A 14,132-nucleotide genomic window follows, 5' to 3' on the forward strand; every position below is an offset into this window, starting at 1 on the left:
CCAGAAAGCCTCTTCATCTACTTCCTGCATTGCGTTTGGGAGGAGATTTATGACTCTGCAGCCCCCCTTTGCTCCTGCATTTGCTCCCCCCCAGTCACAGGGGCATAGCGTAATGCTAGGAGACTTTTTTTTCCCAGCCTCCTTGACCAGCAGGGGAACCAGTGACAGCGGATTATGGAACATCAAGAACTGAGGCTACAATAATTAGAAGCTTGGGATTTGGCTCAGGGATGTGAGTTCTAGGCCACACTCACACCCGCTCCCAAGGTAGCGGTGCTCGTCTTGGCAGTCATCACGAAGTGTTGGTGCTCTTTATTGTAAAAATTCAGATCCTTCCGCGGCAGCGCCACATGGGTCCTGGATGTGGATCAGCCCTTAGCTGTTCAGATCCAGGGCATGTGTAATTATTTCCCCTCCTGAGGTTACACTTTTATTGATCAAAGGCAAGCCCCTTCCACCTTATTGCCTCTCCTGTTCATCCTGTGGGGAAATCCATTCAGTTGACTGTACCACCTCCCATTAATCACACATCACACATTAATAAAGCTTCTTGGCACATTCATTATTACAAGTGCTCGGAGGAAACTTTTGTATAGCGTGGATCCATTTGCATAATGTTAACGGGTGTGGGTGACACAACATAATTGGCTCTTCATTGGTCTTTGAATAGATGATCCATAAGAAATTATGAAACTGTGGATTATCCTGCAGGATGAAGATGCCTAATACAAACAGTGAAGTGTTATGTATGTTCTGAGTCTGATTTAATATTCATCAATGCAGAGATTTCCATATGAAATAAACAGAGCTCTGTCTCCTATGTTCAATGTGGGTATATGTGCTATTCTTGGTATTCTTCCTGCAGCATGTAAACAGCAGAGATTGTGAATGGGAAGACAATGACGTCTATACTCGTTTGCAGTTATTTAACAGTTCAGATGGGATAACAGTATCAGTGGGTCAGTGTAGACTCTCATGCAAATCAGCATCACCCCACACAGGCCACCGTTTGTGTCGGGCTGTGGCCGTCAGGTGAGGAACTGACCATTTCAGGGCTGAGGAAAAGGAATTAATTCTTCCTTGCATGGAGAGAGGAGGTGTGGATGAAGTGTCATTTTTCTTAATCCTCTCAGCTCCCTTGGCTCTCCTATTCTTTTTCATCCAGAAACCCTAAACTCCCCCACCACCCACCCACCCCCATCCATACTCTCCCTTGCACTCCCCCTTTGGCCCCATCCCTCTTCGCTTTCTCTCACCTCCTCCCAGGCTTCATTAGCTCTGATTGATCCTCTTGTCAGAGCTTATGGCACAGCGATGAACTACATTGTTATTAGCAGCTTGGAACATGAAGGAGCAGGAACGGCATTCAGAGGGCAACCACAGTAAACATATCACTACAAGGGCATGATGGCGAAAGTTAGGTGTCTGAGTATGTGTTTGAATGCATGCATTCCTCACAAAACCGCACAAATGTGTCACACTGTTATACTCAGTACTTAATGGTTTAGCAGAAATGCTATATGGTGCACTGCTGTATGGTAATATCTGAAATATTTAACTGCTCAACCAAGCGCCTGTTAATGTTTAGTGTTACATAGAGTGCAGAACTGGAGGGCAGCATTTAATAGCATGGACAACTGGTGAATGCATGAAGAGGCAAGGTATGTTTGCAATGGAAAACGTGTAAATTATTAAACAATCTGTCTGAGCGAGCTGGTACAGCTTTATCTTAAACAAATTCATCAGTGCCAAACTATGGCTTCAACACATCATTATGCAGAAAACAAAATGAGGATTTAGGAGCATAGCAGCAACCATTATGTACTCATTTTTTTTTGTATCCATTCAGTATCATTTAAGGAGAAGCTTCACTTTAGGAAATGAGTGCATCTATTAACATTTAAATTATGAATTATGTGAGTGTGAAGATCTTCAGCTCAGCACTGTGCTTGTTATATGTGAATACATTATTTAGAAATACTGTAGCATGTTTTTATCTTGTCCAAAGAACAGTGAAGTATATTCAGTGGAAGTAGCTGCGCATAGTCAGACCGATCTCCACACTTTGTTTTCAGGTCTGGCTGAATCCATTATCATTCTGCAACAGGGGGAAAAATGCTCTGATGCCACCCAAGATGCAACAGCCCTGGTTTGCACGTTCGTTGGTGAGCAGGTTAGGATTTGGGTAACTTGCCATTTTCAGTGTGTAGGTTGCTAGCTTAGAGATTGTTGTTTCACCTATCGCAATGGTGTCATTTTGTATCCAACGGTAAACACTCTCAAAAACAAGTTTCAAATCGTTTGCTATATTGTGAATATTGTTATGTATGGACACAAATCAACTACAAAGCCTGGGCTATTTCTCATTTTTCTCATCTCATTATTGCAAATTATTTCTCAACAGATGAGAGATTCTGCAGAGATACAGACAGTGTTATATTTGACTACTGTTGGTGGTAGTATGGGAGTATTTCATCAAATATTGTAAAACTGAATATTTTGGCATGAAGTTGTGTCATTTCATGCTAAAAGCTACACATCAGCCATAAATGGTCTATTTTTAGCTCATATTTTGAACTGCATGAATGTGACTGATCTTCCTGTGGACACCACTGCAGGGGCTCCAACACAGTGACACTATGTGGAGGAAAGAGGTACAGCAGTCAGTGATTAAACATAATCACTAACCAGTGCTCTGTGCATGGATGAAATTTACCATGTCAGGAGCCATTCTTAAATATTTGCTCTTTGTTATTTCAGATGTGAAATGTTTTGGAAAACAATGAAACAGCAGATCACTGTTTTTTTATTGGTCACAATCCATCAGTGACTGACAGTCTGAAGCAGCATCTCTTTCAGTTGGTTTACTCCTGTAAGAGCTTCTACTACCTGAAATCAAGAGCTCATACTTTAAAACTCAAAATTGAATTTCTCTTGCTTTATTGTTTATCTTAGTCATCACTTGCTAAATGTGCAGCTTATTCCAAGTCTTTTGGGAAATCTTGTGCATCGTGGTGGCTTGATGGGCCCTGCTTAGTGAAGAGCAAACTGACACCAGCAATATTACCTTGATAAATTGCACTTTGTTTGCTGTGACAAGAATAAAATTAATGTTTATTTCATTACGGAATGTTTATGGTGGGATAATATTTGAGTCCAAAGCAGGAGAAGAAAATGCACGTGTGTGTGACTCTCTAAATAGCTTCAAGGAGACATAAATATTTGATCTAATTCAGATATTCTTGAGAAATAATTCGGGGAAACATTCCTTGATGATATAAAGCCTTGAAAGCACGTTTATGAAATGAAATAGTCTACTTGACTTTTTCAGTCCGTTTCCCACTGGCCCTTTCTTCCCTTTTGTCAATGCAATGATTCAGTCCAATACCATCAATGTCAAAAAGCTTTGGCATCCATGCTTTCGAGCAACCTCCTCCTCTAATGACTATGTGTTAAAAATATAGTCTGCAGGGAACTGCTCTCAGGCTGAGATCTTACTGAGAGACAAAGTCCTGTGTATTCTGAGCATCCCTGCAGGTGGAGAGATTTTTGAGATCTCTGGTACCTTCCAGCTCAAAGACATTCATGTGAAGGGTTTAATATGCAAGCTCAGAGACACTTCTATTCGAACAGTGCTCTGTTTCAGTGCGCAGAGAAGCACTGTCGAGCCGTCATTAAAGCCACTACAAAGCAGAGATTTGTGACAAAAGGATCCTTTTTTTCATTTGGATGATCTTTGTGATGCAAATACATAAATAAATAAATAAATAAATAAATAAATAAATAAATAAATAAATAAATAATAATGAAGAACTGTAAAAAAGAAACATAAGAGGTGATATCAAAGCTGTAGATATCCACAACCAAGAAAAGATATAATCCCTCCAGTGGAACAATAGGTCACTGTTCTCTTGTGGATTTTGTCACTAGGTGTCACTTCACATTGTTCAAATTGAATTTGCTCTCATTCCACACATGCTATTGACCTTGTTGCAGCACAGTGGCTGGGTGAGAGTAGGAGAAGTGATTTGAAGCTTTTAAGAAGGGTTTCGTATTCCCTTTCCTTTTCATTGAGTTACCTGTTCAAGCTATGTGGCTGCTTAATCAGGCTGAAATCCTTTGGGTGGAGAGCGGAAGACAGGAAGATCATAAGGCGACCAGTGAATATTGACTAAAAGGCAAAATACATTTGTGTTCCCTCTGTGACCTTGAGAACTTCCAAATGCTATACATTAAAATGAAATCAAACTGACAAGATATACCATGTTTTTTGTTTATTTGTTCAATACAATAAGATATAAAAAAGGTTATTTTATGTTGAATTCCAAAGTTTCCACTTACACTTTATCTCCACACATGCCTGCAGGGCAAACAGAATTACACCCAGCCTTAAAGCAACAAAAGATACAAATAACTCAGATGCATGGCCCTGAAGCCCTGCATACCACATCTAACTCAGCTGTACTTTAAATGTTTATGGCATGCTTTACATTTTACACTCTGTTGCTTACTTTGTTGTACATACTGCACTCACATCCCAACCATCTGCTGACGATGCTGAAATAGGTTATCCGCGTCTTAATGAACAACTGTGAAAGGATGAAGCATGGCACAGTAAAAACAGAGATGATCCTGTTAATTTTGATGAAGCCCAACAGTTACTGAACAAGCAAAGTCCTGCAGTGGAAAATCCCCACAAACCCTGTTAGCCAGGTTTTTCATCTTTGTCCTCATTCACGCCTGACAACCAAGGTTCTCATCTGTGGGTCTCTATTGATATGCACATTGCACCCAAAGGCACCAACACTGGGTGCACGCATCCTAATATCATTACAATCACAACAGCTTGCTTTTTTATGCATGTCTACATCTTTGAAATTTACAGAAAGATAATCTTGCACAAATGAATGCTGACAATGAGGCAGCAAAGTGCAGAGACATCTTCTGAGAAATGCTTCACAGCTTATGTTTGTATTATCACAAGAGGCAAATGCTTTGCAAGCACATTGCACAGCTTGGGATTGCAATGTTTGGCATTTAGCACTTTGCCATTTTTACTCTCAGAATGATGGATATGGAATATGAATGCTCAGTGACATGATGACCCAGCAAAATGGCTGATATCAGAGTAAGGCCCCCTCACCCGCCTCTCTGCTCACACACACACACACACACACACACACACACACACACACACACACACACACACACACACACACACACACACACACACACACACACACACACACACACGCAAGCATTATCCCCAAAGTAAAGACCTATTCAGTTCAACCCAAGCAGATCATAGAATAAGGAGCCATGTGGTGAATGTTAAAACTATGTGTTGCAAAGCACGCCTGAATCACAAATCATTTCTATTCACACCAGAATTAATTAAAAGTTTTCAGCTCAGTGCTCAAGGCTACATTTCATTGTTAATTCTGACTGCAATGGATTTTTTTTTCTGTTGTGAAACAGCCAGATATGGTTTGCAACTGAACAATCTTGTTGGAAAATGTAGTAAAAGTAAATGAAAGGAGCAGTGAGTGCGGTAGCTTATTTGAAACTTGAAAAAGAAATAACTAATCAAATCCTTAAAAGTGACACCTCTCCTCATCAATTAGTCACAGAATGAGTAGTGTGCAAGTGTTCAAGTTGGGGGGATGGGGGGGCTGTGGCTCTTTGCTAGATGTGAGCCTTAAAGGGTCATGACAACATGTTGACTGTTTAACAGCTTCAAAGGGAGACCTCAGCAAGGTGTTAATGGTCTTAAAAAGAGATATCTGGTCTTGATTTTGCTGCCTGAGGAGTGCTGTCAATTCAAATCATCCACTAACAATGACTGAAAACAAATGTGAAAGTGGCTTTTCTTGATTTCTTGATTTAGGGGACTGGAACCCACAGCACAATAAGGGTCTGAGCTCCAGCTAAGGATCGATGTTCCATTATCAACAATAGCAGACATGACTACTTATGTATGTAAAAGGGGTTGCTCTGAGTGATAAACCCACAGAGAATAATCTTTAGACTTGTATTGCATTGTTTTGGTTCTCCGATCTTTAACTTCAGTGTTTTGGTTCACTCTCGCTGCTCTCATCAGCCCTCACGAGCAGCAGCAGGCAGCTGTTTTCAGTGAATGAGCTCTGGTATATTTTGTCACAAATGACAGACAAAATTAGCAACTAGCTGGTGAGCACAGTGGAGCATTTAACAGCTAAACAGCCAGTTATTTCCCTCAGGGGTTGGTAGAGACCCAAAACAGAGCTAAACGAGAGAAGTAGACTTACATTTGTCAGATGACCAGAAACTCGACTCCAAATGAATGACAATGTTGGTCTGTTATCAACTGGAGGTGTAAATGACCAACTGCTGTCTAACAAGTTTGTTAGTTGAAAGGTGATAATATACCAGTGCCATTCGCAGGTTGTTTCTGCTGCCCCCAAGTGGCCAAAAAGGTGAGAAAAAACAGGTTTAATGCAGAAATAAAATAAAGTTTGTGATACACTACATCTATCTATCTAGCTAGCCAACTATGAGAGACATTACATCATTTGTTGAACCGTAAAAGGGGATCACAGTTCCAGGGTTCCCTGCAGATTAAGACGTGCAAACACGATATCTGATCTTGCACAGCATGAGCAACAGAATGTAATGACATGTCTCCATTTGATCTGTTTTATTGTTTTGTTGCTGTACTTATCACCTCATAGGTAGTGAAGGTCACCAGGTATTACTGACTAACAGTTGGCAAAGTCTTGGTCCTAAAGCTGATTGACAGAAACTGATATAGAAACCAGCATTACTCAGTTAAGTACTCCAATTGATGTGGAGAGAAACTGCACTTGTTTACTGTCACTGTGAGACATCTAATCATCAAGGGCACTTAAGGGTTGATCCTTCAGACACATATTTCTTATCAGTTGGCCTGTCACCAGAGGCTGCAGCTGTGAGTAAAAACAGCTCTCACCAATAAACAATATGGCCTTTAAAACCTTTCTGGAAATATTATATTGTGTAGTTCTACACTAATGCGGTATACAATCTCCACAATAATGCCATTATCTGTTTGTTAAATTTAGAGTTTGGCTTATTAAATTTTCAAAATTTCACTTAATAGATTTTGACTGGCAATGAAAATCATCTCGATTTTCTTGTTTTGTCATTCAGAGAAAAATCTGAAAGTGTCTTGGAAATACTTGCCATGTTAAATTATTAACACGTTTATTACGTTGTTTTAGAACTTTTTCAGTATTAGTTTTAAACTTTCTATATCAATTGCACATTAGTCAAAATGGGCACTACATTTCAATGTCTCTAATTTGATGAAAATAGCACTTTTATAGTCTGTTGATATTTTTTTTTTCTCAGTATGAAACCAGCATCATCCTACCTGGGGGGACTCATCTGTCGTCATTGTGTCATCATTATTATTCAGCGGCAGTAATTGTCTCAGATTGCATTGCTATCATTCAAATGTAGCCTCCACGACTCTTAAGTTGCTAAACCAGCCCTACAATCAGCACAGCTATGTGGTCTGGTGGCTATTCGCCAGCCTTTTGTCAGATATGAAAGGGATTTTTTTAAAAAAAGGAGTTGATTAAACAAACAAGAAAATCACCTCTTGAATAAAAAAGGATTAAATACAAAAAAACGTGTCATTCTTTTACAATTGCATGAATTTAGATGAAAACAGACGGGCCTAATCTTGTTGTGCGTCAACAGTGATGTATTGTGGCTGTCACTGGGATACACGTATCTGCAGCATGAAAGGTAACACTGCAGCCTTTTCCGTCACTTTTGCTCAGAACAATAGAGCTGAAAAACGACTCCCATCACAATTCACAACTTTTCTCCCCTCAGCATTCAGATCATCTTTGGCTCATGAACTGATTTGATTCCTGGCTGACCCAGAAGAGAGCTATCTGTTTTGATCTCAAGCATCTTCCTTTTCATGTCTGCAACTTCTGTTGTCTCACTCCATCACCTGTTTATGCTGTATAGTGCCCATATTTCATCACAATGCAGCTCTGTAGTTGTGGTGGAGAGGGGAAAACTGTTGCTCGGAGGAAGACAACTGTGCTGCATTGAGCTGCGAAACACTTGAATACATGCATAAATAAATATGAGTAATGTGCTCTTTTCTCATGACCACACAGTAATCCAAGGGCATGATTATCATAACATGCAAATAGCAAGTGATGAAAAGCTGTGAAACTGCTGTACCTTCCTCCCACTTGATTATAATCATCCTTGCAGCTCATATCTTCAGACATTCACTGCTGAACTTGCAAAAGACTGGCAAGTCTGAAAAAAAAAAAAAAAAAAAAAGACTTCCCCACAACATGCCAATAAAAGTGTGTCTGTGTCTATAGTAAATAATACCACACAGTCTGTTCGTCATTGAGACGGAGATGGATAACTGGAACCATATACAGGCTTTGCTTTTACATGTTAACGTTCTTTTTTTTTCCAAAGTGAGTGCAACTGTGGAAAAGTTTACATTCAAATATGATCAAACAAACAGCAATAAATCCAAAGAAACTTTTAGATGGCAGTGCATTGGGAGTGTGGTGAATAGAGGTCAGATTGGCACTTGGTGCCAGGCGTCTGTGGGGTAAACAACTTATTAGAGCAGGGGAAAGGGTATGCGTATGTGTGTGAAAGTTTGTGGGCGGAGGGGTGCTTGATGTCTCTGTGGGCGTAAACATCACCTGGCTGATTCCAGCACACCGAGACAGGGCGGTATAAATGCACACAGGTGTTGGTGAACAGGCATAAGAGGAGGACACACCTAAACTGTCTCTATCAATTGTGAAGAAGAAAGACACAGACGGAGAGGAGAGACAATTGAGCTGGAGTTCGTCATTCATTAACTTCTGGATGTGCATCAAACTACTTTCATTTCAACTGACAGAGGTGAGTTTGGGCTGAAGAAAGTTCACGTTCATGTTAACGTTGCATTTTCAGCTGGACCACATTAATGCAAGAATATGGTGAGCATGGTGTCTTAGTGTGAGCAGTTCAGATGCAATTCATTCAGGAACTGTCACTGTGACTGTTTGAAAAATGAGTAAATAAAGTCCTGCTAATATAGTTATTGGTTCAAATTTCATTTTACTTTATGTAGTTGCTCATAAAGCTGGTTTATACCTCACTGACAAAAGAAACCATTTACTACACATTAGGCATTAAGACTTATTCCACTGATCCCTGCTTTAGCTGAAATGATGTAACAGTCACAAGCCACTTGATGGTGCAAATACTAAAGGTAGGTAGATTTTCATTAACTGATATTAGAATGAGCCTAAAATAGTTTGCAGCATTTCAATAAATTAGACATTTAAATAGAAAGAAGAAGGTAGTCTAAAAAAGTAGTTAATCTGAAAACCAATTAGTGCAACAGGAGCAGAACTATACTACATACTGGCCTAATTTTTAGTTGTTCTACTGTAATGGATTGCTTGTATTAGAATGGGTCAGTGTAACTGAGTTATAGATTTTTTAATTTTCTAAACCATTCTGCAGTAAGAAGAAAGTGAGCTCACCGGTGCTCAAGGTGAGCCTGAATCTAGTAAGGACAGAGGAGTTCCAAACCTTTAAACTGAAAAAGACATTTATTGTAAATAGTGAGTGCCAATGCGTTTTGTCTGTAACACCACCAGCAAAAATGGCTCAGTATAGGCAGTTGCATGACCATTTCCATTCATAAAGGTAGTTGTTTTCTAATGCAAAACAGTAATTTAGAGAAACTTGTCATACATACAATTAAAATAATAAATACCTGAAATTATTGCAGCCAATATCTTGTTAGAGTATGAAAACATGCTGACCTAATGATGACGTGTGGAATGAGCAGCTTTACTTTGAAAAGGATGAAAGCCTACAAACAAGCTACACAGTGTGATTATCAGATTTCTGTTGGCAAAATGACTGGATGTAAGCTTTGAGGGTTGAAAACAGAAACATAAACTCATTGCACTGATCTTTTTGTACTACTTCACACTGCCTAACAAGCACTCCATGATCCAAATGGGTAGTTTGCATGACTTGGCAGGAACAGAGGCCATACTTATTTGGAAACCTCTGCATAGCCAGTGCTGCCAGTTACCATCCATCAAACCCCAGACTTATGAGAACTTGCTTGAATAAAGTCAAAGATTGTTATGTCTGTGAGCAGCTGGCCTTCTGGCCAGGTTTGCACAAATTATTTTAATGCCACGTTTATTTTTGCAGCATTGAAACCGAGCAAACAAAGCTGATCCTTGTGTTGAGACACTTGCACGGGACCAAAGATCCCAAATTATTTGGTTTATTTGGAGCACTTATGTGTTACACTTCAGTGGAAACTTTTGTTTCTCATTAACTTCAGGTCTTTACTGCAGTGCTGCATCCACCTAGGATTATAGCTGTTCAGTGAGGATTAAATCTGCAGTGGGACCAAGCAGCTTGGAACATGTGAGACTGAGCATAAGGGTCCACTGTGAGAAGCAGCTATGTGGGACGACAAGGAAAGCATTTACTGCATACATTTTTTGTCTTTGACAGAATGTGTTCTTGCATATCCTCCGCCCTACATCCCCCTCTCAGCACCTGACAGGCAGTGTCGTCTTGACATTTTGCTGTTTGATTGCAGTGAATTACAACATGTAGGGATGAATGACAGTTTGAGAGGGCCTGTGACTGGTTGACTAGTTAAATGACGGAGAGCTGACGAAAAGCCCTGTCAAGTGTAGTTTTTATGAACGGAACTTTTTTGCACATTTACATCAAGACAATATCTGCCATTATTGAGAATCTAAAAGCTTTGACAGGTCCCTGTGTCCCTGAGTCTCATCTGGTAGGACAAGTTAGCTAGTTAGTAAAGTTTGCATTCATTTTGTTGTTTATACTGTAATTATAAATTTACTTGAAGAATTCACACAACAGATTGATGACTGGTTTTGTACTGTCTACTAAAATGCTGTTTTATTGTCTTATAGGTTGTGGGCTTGTAGAAAATGTTTGGATTTGTGAACAAACGTATCCAGGACTGTCTGGTGGCACGGAAATGCCGCAGGACCAGACTAGTGACCAAAGATGGTCGCTGCAACATTGAATTTGGAAACATCAAGTACAGCAAGCACTTTGCCTTCCTGGCTGACTTCTGGACCACCTTTGTGGAGATCCGGTGGCGTTTTGTAATTTTCCTCTTCATCGCCTCTTTCACCCTCAGCTGGTTCATTTTTGGTCTGCTTTGGTACTGGATTGCCCGCAGTAATGGAGACCTAACATGGCAAAACCCCCAATCAGGCCACACTCCATGTGTTGATAATGTTGTTGGACTCACCACAGCGTTTCTGTATTCCCTTGAAACCCAGACAACTATTGGGTATGGTGGCAGAGCGCTTACCCCTCTCTGTCCAGGTGCTGTGGCCCTTGTCATCATCCAGTCCCTCCTTGGAGCCATTATCAATTGCTTCATGTGTGGAGTCATCTTATCCAAAATCTCTTTACCCAAAAAGAGGGCTAAGACCATCACATTTAGTGATATGGCTGTCATCAGTCCCAAAAATGGTTCTCTTTGCCTGTCAATCAGAGTGGCCAACCTGCGCAAGACCCTGATGATTGGAAGCCAGATCTATGGCAAGCTGTTGAGGACAACAAATACACCAGATGGGGAGACAATCATCATGGACCAGGTGAACATTGACTTCATGGTGGATGCTGGTAAGGACAACCTCTTCTTTGTATGTCCTCTCACACTCTACCACATCATCGACAAGAGCAGCCCCTTCTTTGAGATGGCAGTGGACACACTCCACAAACAAGAGTTTGAGCTGGTCGTCTTCCTAGATGGCACCGCAGAGTCCACTAGCTCTGCTTGCCAAGTCCGGACCTCCTTTATTCCCCAGGAGGTCATGTGGGGCTACAACTTCTTGCCCATCATTTCCAGAAGCAAGGAGGGCAAGTACAGAGTAGATTTCTCCAACTTCTCCAAGGTGGTGCCAGTGGCCACTGCACACTGTGCTTACTGTTTCCACAACCTCAAGGGTCATCATCACCACTCTAGAGATGGACATGACAACCAGGGCTTTGAGGTTATTGATATCAATGATCCCCCAAATGTCACCAAGATGTGAGAGGTTGGGTGGATTGCCATGAACATTAGAAACTGAGACTGGTAGAGGCTTATACCTCTCACTGATGAACTTCTCAAATGAACAAAGGGGTGTTGGAGGCATGTGGTGTCAGGTGCCACACCGAGTAGCATTTAAATATGGAATAAAGAAACCCTGCTAATTTGTATTCTATTGCATTGAACACAGATAAGAAAGCCGTCTGTAGGTCAGGACACTTACTGTGACCCATTTGTATGTAAAACCACACCTTCTACTGTCTGCTGACCAGAAACCTGTTTTCAAAAGGCCAGGTCATTCAAGATGGTGACAGTTCAAGAACAGAAAAAATGTCCCCATTGCTCACATGTGATATATACAAATAAGCTCTCACACTCACAAAAATGAGTGGTTGTAATTTACCTTTTGCCTTGCACATTGGGTTTACCATGTACAGAGAGGGAGAAAAAAGCAAATGTATTTATATTGTGTGTCTTGTAATTACTTGAAGGACCAGTGTTAGGGGGGCATGCTATTGTCATGGGTGAGAAAAGATAAACTGGTTGTTCAATAATTCATTCTACTGTAGGCTGCTGTACACAAAGAACTGAACCATCAGAGCCTGCTATTCAGACACTGAAATACTAGCGAAGGTCAGACTCAGGGGCCACTCTTTTCAAACAGTGCGTGATATAGTTGTGGTTTTCTTCTTGAGTGGAGACATTGTGAGAGAACAAAGCTCTCAGGAAACACTTAATACATGGCTGCATACTGCACTGACGACAGTATGAAAATCAATCCTGTTTGTTAAGTCTTTTTTGTATTTGATCTCAGGGGAAAAATACACTTAAATAAAGGCTATTTTTGCATTCAAAAAATGTCTGTGTCACCATCTTATTCTCTTTCTAACTGAACTGGAACGTCACATAAGGGCTGTGATCAAAAAGGTCAAAGCAACGTAGTGACAGGTGCCAACCCCTATCACAGCTTTTCATCTGTAAACAAAGTGAAGTTGTGACAGCAAACAGGAATCCAAACACAGCAGAGTGGAAGTGTTTGGAAGATAAGAGCTGTTGCTTACTGCCCATTATTTTGCCTGCAGGTTCTGAACATGAAACCAGAACTCTCCATTTAGAGAAATAACAGCACAAACTGTCTGTTAGCATGAAGTTTCAACAGGTTTTGTTAAGGCAGACCTGCCACTACAGCCTCTCTAATGAACTGCATATGCTTACACATGAGTCAGCAAGTGACAGAATAATAAGCAGGACTAGGTATGTTATTGGCAATTTTGTGAAGTTACAAAGCAACATAAAGATGACACATTCTTCACAATATCAATAAAGAAAAACTTTCCCAAAACAGCCCTTTGATGGCTGTTTACTGTGTCTGTGGAACATATTTCTGTCTATATGGTCCATGCAAGTACTTTGGTTGTAGCTGTCATGTAAGCATGAATACACACACCAGTTGTTAAATTGCCAGCACCTATCATTTGAAGCTGTGCTCAGGGAGAGAATTAAATGACGCAAAGAGTCAAACAGCGAAGAGACTTTCAAATTGTCACACACCGGTCTTAAGTGACTTTACACCTGTAATTCCCTTTGTGTGATCTGCTGATTCAAAACCTGATGCAACCGCAAAAGGTGTAAACACAGCATGTCTGTGTTTATGCAATGACAAAATGCAGCTTAGCATTCCATTAAGAGGACACAACATTGCCGCAGTGCCTTGTCATGGTTAGTGCATAAATGTGAATATTTGACAATCAAATAGGAAGCCTTGATGATGATCATCAAGATTAAGCTGCCCAACTACAAACTGTATCAGCCATTTTATCTTTCTATGAAACACAAAGGAACGATTTTTTTTGGAGAACACATGTTTTTTTTGAATGCATTGTATTGATGCAGATACAAATACAGACAAAGCTGTCTTAAATGAGGAGGGGCAGAAAGGAGTTTTCTACCTGCAGGTGCTATACACTATAGTATACGTAATAAACAAATGAAAAACATTACTGTGTAATGAGTTTCT

At 40.4% G+C, this 14,132-nt stretch overlaps 1 protein-coding gene across 1 annotated transcript; it reads left to right on the forward strand.

Annotated features, from left to right (window-relative positions):
* The first annotated feature begins 8,815 nt into the window (after nucleotides 1–8,815).
* On the forward strand, nucleotides 8,816–12,923 carry kcnj1a.1 (potassium inwardly rectifying channel subfamily J member 1a, tandem duplicate 1). The gene is made up of 2 exons (XM_070970713.1): nucleotides 8,816–8,916; nucleotides 10,980–12,923. The coding sequence occupies exon 2, from the start codon at nucleotides 10,998–11,000 to the stop codon at nucleotides 12,117–12,119; it is 1,122 nt and encodes a 373-aa protein (XP_070826814.1). The 5' UTR covers nucleotides 8,816–8,916; nucleotides 10,980–10,997; the 3' UTR covers nucleotides 12,120–12,923.
* Nucleotides 12,924–14,132: the final 1,209 nt, after the last annotated feature.

This window comes from Chaetodon trifascialis, chromosome 9 (assembly GCF_039877785.1).
Source record: "Chaetodon trifascialis isolate fChaTrf1 chromosome 9, fChaTrf1.hap1, whole genome shotgun sequence".
NCBI lineage: Eukaryota > Metazoa > Chordata > Actinopteri > Chaetodontiformes > Chaetodontidae > Chaetodon > Chaetodon trifascialis.